This window comes from Vanellus vanellus (genome assembly GCF_965231255.1).
Source record: "Vanellus vanellus genome assembly, chromosome: Z".
In the NCBI taxonomy this organism is placed as follows: domain Eukaryota; kingdom Metazoa; phylum Chordata; class Aves; order Charadriiformes; family Charadriidae; genus Vanellus; species Vanellus vanellus.
In genome coordinates, this window is record NC_138908.1 from 41,774,523 (window position 1) to 41,782,113 (window position 7,591).

Consider the following 7,591-nt stretch of genomic DNA (forward strand, 5'->3'; position numbering starts at 1 on the left):
GTGTCCATCATAACTCCTCAGGACTAATCTCTTCAAAGGAGCAGAGCCACAAATCCTGATCAGAACACAGGATGGCTAAGGATTTAGAAATATTCATCAGGACAAACATGAAACTTTGTTGCTATCTACAACTCCAAAAAAGTCCAACAATCTTCACAGGGCTGTTGTTTCACCCCATATCCTAGTCCAAAAAATGGGCACAGCGTATCAAGTGTGATGGCAGAATGTATATTTCCTGAAGTTCAGATGCCACCATTTTCCTGAAGATGATATGCTTCCCAGAAAGAGAGCCTGGCAAGCTGGCAGAAACTAGACTAAACTGATCCTAAAAGTAGGTTCTGCAGGATGCTTATTCACGCATGGCAAGAATTTGCAACAGAAGAAGCAACCACCAATAATAATTTTCATTTCTAGAAATACATAGCACTGTACCTGTTCAAGTTCCCACATAGCAGTTGCTTTCTTCCAATCATCAGGTTAGACCTGCACAAGAAACCCCAAAGCTATCACCTGTTAGTCGCAGGTGGGAAGTTACGTTTGGGTAAAGAAATGACTCATTATAGTCATTTTTTAACATATTCCCTTCAACTGGCATTCCACACCGTGTTCCCTCTCATACTTAGGCTCTTCACAGATGATCGCTATTAGCATTTCACTCCTGTTCAAAAATCACAGAACCAGTGAGGCCTGAAAGGGCCTCTGGAGGTCACTCATCCAACTGCCCTGCTCAAAGCAGTCGCATGATTGTTCACCCAAATATACACATACTTCAGCTCCCTTCCACTTCCAATTTCCCCATCCTTTTGTAATTCAACATTGCTCCTTTCACACCCCTTAACTTACATGTGCTCATTAAGGACAAATTTAGGTGATGCTTGTGAGGATTACCCAACCCACCAGTACAGCAGTAAGAGAAAAACAAAAAACTGTACTTAAGTTATTTCTTTACCCAAGAAACAGGCAACTTTGCTTTCATTAAGGACAAGTCCTGACCACAAAAGCAACCATCACTTTCATCTGCAAGGTCCTACCTCATAACTACACTGAGTTTGCAGTTTAATGCCACCTTTCTTGGGTGACATCTACATCTAAATTAGACTGTAGGTCATCAGCACACCTTTCTTAGATAATGCATGGTTATAACGTTCATTCAGTCTTACAAGTTATTAGTGAGATAGATCACAGAAACAAGGCTCTTCAGTAACGTATGTTAAGGAAAGCACAGTGCTTTCCAGGGGCAAAGGGATTCAGGACCATAAAGAGAAGGCAAAGATGCCATTTACAAAAGAATCATTTGTGGATAAAATAGTTTTCTCTGTGTGTGTGTCTATGGAAGCAAATAGTCTTATCCCTAGCCAATTACACCTCCCAAGAAGTAATCTACAAGGACTTAATCAATATCCTTAAAAGGCAATGTACTAGGAAGACAGTCTGATTTCTTATCTTTCTCGAAATATCTCAGAAACAAAGCTGGTCATTTGGGATGCATTTCTTTTTTTAATGATTGCGAGATTTTCCCTACATAAGCAGCTACACATTACATCTAAGGCAATATTTTTAAGTATTATATATTTTAAATAATTAATTTTAAAATAAAAAAGAGCTTTTTTGATAATAATATTTTGCATTATTTGGCAAATAGATACTAAAATTTCTAACCAGAGAAACTTGTACTAATGGCAGAGGAAAGAAGTTTCCCTTTGCTTCACTCCTTCCCTCCCTTTATATTTTTCTTAAGGAGAGTAAGAAGAAAAAAATAATAACTTTGGGGAGGGGGGGAGGGGGGGGAAATCCCTTTGAACACCATAGCCTTTGTAACATCTTGTCTTCCTCACCAAGCAGGTGAAATCATCTGCAAACTTATCCCAGTTTTCATCAATGAGGGTCTCACAAGAATCCTTATGATTAGCATTTCCCCTTTCTGTATTCTATACCACAAATTCATATTTTTCCCCTCAGGGCTGTACTTTCCATTCCAGATACTGACACACAACTTATCTCAACTTCACCATTCCAGCGCCCGATACCTTCACTAGAGCACGTTACCAAGTCCCTATCCTCAGCAACTCCCTCAGCTTTGCCCTACTGCAAGCCCCGTCTCAACACTGAAACCCATCTTTGCTTCTTTCCAGGCAAATTTAATAATCCACCACCTTTCTGGGACAGCTAACATGAGAAGAAGCACTTGCTCGTGTAAAGCACTCTTTTGCTATTAATATTTGGGTTTAGGTCTCTGATTGCCATGAGCTATCCCTGCATGCATGGAACAGAACAAACGCCCTTACAGATACTTCTGTGAGATTTCTGGTCTTAAAAAGAAGGCAACACTGTTCTTTTACAATCTTGCAAAAATTTTATTCATTTAGCTGTATATATAAATAGGCCTATTAAAATCAAACACAGTTCTTATGTGTATAAGGGTATTGACACTCTTAAGCATTTGGAGAATTAGGTTGCAAAAAAGCAAAATCTTAGTGATGATACTCATCATATATTTTCATTTAAATGATATAACATTAATGCCAAATGTTATTGCTAGTAAAAGCATCTGTTTATGTATCTGCATGGATTATTTTTATTTTATCATTTATATTATCATTTATTTTATTGTATTGCATAAATTAACCTAAAGGTACACATATAGCTCTCTAGCATCTACTTCAGACTTTCTTCTTGAAATAGTAGGAGTACTCAGAGCTCTAGACCAGAGTCTATTCAGTAAGGTGTTGAAAAGTACAGAATGTAAAAAGATATCTGCTTCGTAATGTCTATAATCTTTATTATTTTCTACTTATTGTTATTCACGTTGTTGCTATAAAGATATGTATACTTCAGACCATGTCTCTAGTAAAACTGCAGGGATTTAGCATGCTACTTTTTAAATGCCCTTGCTCCCTTCAGCTACTGATATCTCCACCCCTTGTTTACAGCTCTGCCACAGACCAGCCAGATGTTGCCACAGCCATCTTTGACAGCAGACAGTGATCTCATAGCCACTTACTTGAATTTGTACCCACTTGGCCTCTGAACCCAGAGCAGGCATTTGACTGTTACCTGTACTTGCATCACAAAATGCCATGGTCTGCCTGACCTTCAAGAAGCAGACTGTTTAAGGATACATAAGCTAAAAGTAACACTGAATTCCAGACAGAAGGCCTTTCACAGAGGAGTGTTCCTCAAATCAGCAGCTTCATTGAATGAACAGTTTGCAGCCTTCCTGCGCTCATATTAGCATCTGAGATATATTGATGTATAGATGCACTGAGGACCATACTACAAAAGATTAAGGTCAAGGCAAGGTCATCTTTGGAAAGGAAGGTAGTGGAGCACAGGGAAAAAGTGGTTTTAGAGATGTTGACTGTGCGGCCTTCCAGGACTAACTGTACCAACTCTTTTATGGCTCCTCCCTGTGTACCAACATTATCTCTACCTTGTCAAGACTGGGTTGAATACAGCCAGTCATAAGCCAAAATTATATTGGCTTTATTATACTACAGTCTAGCCTCCTCTGAACATAGCTGGCACCAGTGTTAATGCTGGACAACTTGCCTGTGTACAGTGTATTCTGTAGAACAAGGTCTGTGTCTTCTCTTGAGGCTGGAAGCTGTCCAACATAGTTTTGATATTACAGATACAGCCAATATTAGTCTCTATTACAGCCCTCTTGAGTTCATATGGGGTCTGGTTGCCCTCAATAACAGCACCATGTATATTTCCCTTCGCTGCTTTACATGAGTTACCAAATTATTAATGTTTTGGTTTCTTCAATTTATTTAACAGGCTTGTTCACTTGGGTCCTTTTTCTTTCAGATAATCACTGTGGGAGATCTGCTGCAATCTTATGAATATTACTGGCAGGATTGCATAGGGGAATATGCGTGTGAACATATTTCCTACCAATCCTGCAAATAATTTCTTAGGAAATAAGCTTGCTCACACTGCGCTTCAGAATGATCAAGTCGTTTATCTCAGGAGTCTTTAAATATTTCAAAGGAAACCTGACATTTGGATAGCAACTGAACACATTTTTTGTGTTATCAAGGAAAGATTAAATTACAGAAACATGCTGTGACTGAAAGAGTAATAGAAATGGTGGCAATGTTCATAATATACAACTATATTGTGCTAACTGTGCACAGCTTGTAAGTGGGGTAGTGCTTCCCTGTGCCACTTGGGGAGTGGGAGAGGACTGCAAAGTGGGAAGCTGCTCTTCCCTACCTAGTCTTGCTGCCAGTAACAATCTCTTGTTGTTCTACACCAGTAGGGAATTATTCTCCCCGATGGTTTGGCTGGTTTATCTGTCGCTAGACTTGCCTAATGTGCGGATTTGACAGTCGGAGTTTCGGGTCGGGGATCCAAGGTAGATTGTGCTTCAGATCATGTATGCATGCATGTGATGGCTGGGTCCTGGGGAGCAGGTGGGCAGGGCAATGCTATGGATCACAGTGGGTGCCCCCCTGAAGGCCTGGGCTTGCAGGGATCCAGCAAATGCAGCTGCGCTGCGGAATAAATAGAAGAGGATAGGGACAAGCTGCTCCAGGGCTGGAGAAAGCAGTCCTGACACCTGGACGCGAGCCCAGATGTTTGGGGAGTTTGAAATGTTCCCTCCTGCTCTCTCAAGAGCACAGTCTCAGCCAGCCGGCTCCTGGATAAACAAACACAGACAGACAGTGACACTTTCAAGCTATTAATTAGTCCAGCTTTCACTGAAGTTAATTTCAGAAATTAGTGTCTTTGCATATCATGGGGCTTAGTCCTGAATGCTCTGACAAATCAAGTTCTTTTTGAGTTTTCCGCTTTAGCTGTTTCATAAAAGAGGCATTTAAGAACAGAATCTGACGTTAGCCTCTTTCCCACACAAATAAATAACGTTTGTGTTGTTTACATACCACAGCTAAGAAAGCAAATACGTCTTTTCTAAACCCACTCCTTATACTTCAGGTAGAAATAACTATGAACATCATAACATTAAAAAGCTACGTGAATATAGATATGCAAAGGCTGAGGTTGGTTTCCACACGTTTTTTTGTGTGTATTTCTCTTTGTCCAGTGCTGCAGCACAATGTTTTACTGACAGTTTTCATTAATCAGTTCCTATTCTAGATGTAAATTAACCGGTCTCACAAACAAGATTCCTCTTTATCACTGCAGTCTTCACATCTTGATTTTTAGACAATTTTTCACAGAGTTATTCATTAATTAGGTCTTTAATTATAGATTAATTAGCAGCTGAATTACAATATTCCTTATACTTCCTCAACTCTTGTAGCACTAATATGTTTGCCATCAAGCATGATAGATGTTACATATGCAAGGGGATTTATTACAGATGTATTCCCCTAGCACTTCAGTGAGCTGACTAATTATTCAAAGTGATTCTTCCACTGACAATGAAGCTAATGAAACACTGGACTGACATCTGTGACATAAATCCATTCTTTTTTTTTTTTTCACTGGGCGTTGCTGAAGAGAGGCATAATTCTCATAAGATCAAGAGAGGGATGATGTATTCCATTTTAAAGTTGTTTCTTGTCAAAGGAAAAACAGTAAGCCCAAAAATGTATTACATATTTTTAGAAGTGGTTGAATCTATGAATGTCGCTGTAGTCAGCAGGTGAAAACAATTGTCTTGGGTAGTAGACAACCAAGTCCTGGGAAAGGTAGAGCATGTGCTAAGAATTGTTTAGAGACCCTGCTTAATTACTCATACCGAGACCCACGGCAAACAAAATTGCACTCGCTGCCACTGAACAAAACATGGAGGCTTTCATATACAATTAGATGATCTTAATTAAGCATAAAATTACAGTCTCGGGTTTCTCAGACCTGTTTTATGCTATCCATTTTTTTAGCATGTTTGGTTGACTTATCGTCATTTGTCTTAAGGTTAATGGATCTGGACTGTCCTCAGGAAGTGAGGCTACTACTGTTACCTTTCGTGTACAGGGTCCAGCCTCTGAAGTTATCTGTGTGGATGACAGCATTGTAAATGTTATTTTAGGCTCCCTGTCCTAAATAAGACTAGCCAAAGACCCTCAAATTTTGATAATTTCCTTTTGCTCCCAGGGGTCCATTAGCCATGTATTGATCTAAGAATCCAATCCTATGATCTCCGTCTTCCTCTTCTGCAGAAGGAGAGCAAGAACCTACATCTGACCTACAGCATCAAGCTTCTTAGTCCTATTTCTGTGTTAGATAGAAGATATAATGTGAGTAAAATGTTCATAGCCACTTCCTAAGCAGTCAAATTCTGTGATTCAAGAAGATATGGCAGACAATTTAGATAAGCAAGAGAAGATGCTGCTTTCAACTACTCACGTAGCCAAGTTACCTTAGGTCAAATGGTCCAAACCCCACCACACAGTTATGAGGTGGCAGGTGTATTTTACCAGCTCTCTTCCCTCACCACAGCTCTGTCTTTAGCTTTTCCCACAAAAACCTTCCTGTGCCTGTGGGTAGGAAACACAGGTGGCATGGAGAGCTGGACATCCTCTTTGGAATAATTCTCTACCATCACCTTCTGTCTGAGAAGAGCAAAGTGTTAGGACGTATCTCTTTGGCTAATGGGCAATATCATCCACAACTGATCCTTGAAATGGTGCTCTACTATCAACTAGTATTGAGAGGAAGAGAGGTGGTCAGTACCTTTTAGCTTACAGAAAGTAATATGTCAGTGATAGCACATAAATACTTATGGTAGCAACAACAACAATAATGACAATATTTGACTTCAAATGATAGGCTTTGTTCACAAAAGATTTAGCAGGCTAGATTTCCTATACCAGTTAGATTAGCTGTAAGTGGCCTTCAGAAGATGAAGTTCTATAACTCTTTTTAAATTCCACTCTAAATTTTGACAGACAACAAAGATAAATGACCAACCTTTCCAACCATTCTTTTATTGAAAATCATTCTCACACTGGCATATGTCCTTGAGATGAAACAGCAAGGGTTTATTACCGCTGAGTCACGGAGTGAGTCTTGAAAGCTTTCCTAAATTATAAAGTTTGGATTTGTCACAGGTGTAAATCTACTTAGAGGAACTATATAAGGAGTGAATCTTACTATCTCTAAAGGTACCTAGCAAACACACCACTTTGGACTAACGGTCTGTGTTTCAGCTGTTTTTCCCATATACGTTAGCACTTAAAAATCCATAGCACACTAACAGCAATGAAGACCTGATAACGATTTCTCACTTTCCCTGCCATTTCCCACCTTGACCCCACACATCTGAAGAAACACAATAATCAGCAAAACTGTCACTTACCTACTACCACAGAACACGAGTGTCCAGAGCTTCTGAGTGTGCTCTGCGGTTATTCAATTTGGGACACTGAGGCTGTTTATAGCAGCAGAATAGCTCTTGGCCAGCCAGACCTGTTTGAACCCCACAGCGTGACTAGCCTTCCAGATGTACTAATATGCTATATTTGTAAAGTGATAACATGATCTGTGGTCTTACAGCAGAGACACGGGCAGGATAAAGTATCTACATTGCATGACACAACGCAGGACGAGAAACAACAGTGCTAGGGCAGCATCTCATTTGCACCGCAGAAAGTGTGACAGAGCTAATGTTACTCATGTT

The 7,591-nt window shown here is 39.8% G+C and overlaps 1 protein-coding gene across 3 annotated transcripts in view; it reads right to left on the bottom strand.

The window, feature by feature from the left end:
* Positions 1-7,383, bottom strand: part of LRRC2 (leucine rich repeat containing 2) — a 71,705-nt gene extending 64,322 nt beyond the window's left edge. The window contains exons 1-3 of one of the 3 annotated variants that reach the window (XM_082497462.1): positions 7,271-7,331; positions 6,883-6,993; positions 433-503 (exon numbers count right to left, since the gene is read on the bottom strand). In XM_082497462.1, coding sequence (XP_082353588.1) covers positions 433-503; positions 6,883-6,912 — 101 coding nt within the window. In that variant the 5' untranslated portion in view covers positions 6,913-6,993; positions 7,271-7,331. Of the gene's footprint in view, positions 1-432; positions 504-6,882; positions 6,994-7,270 lie in introns of all 3 variants that reach the window. The other 2 variants (XM_082497463.1, XM_082497464.1) reach the window with 2 other exon arrangements.
* Positions 7,384-7,591: the final 208 nt, after the last annotated feature.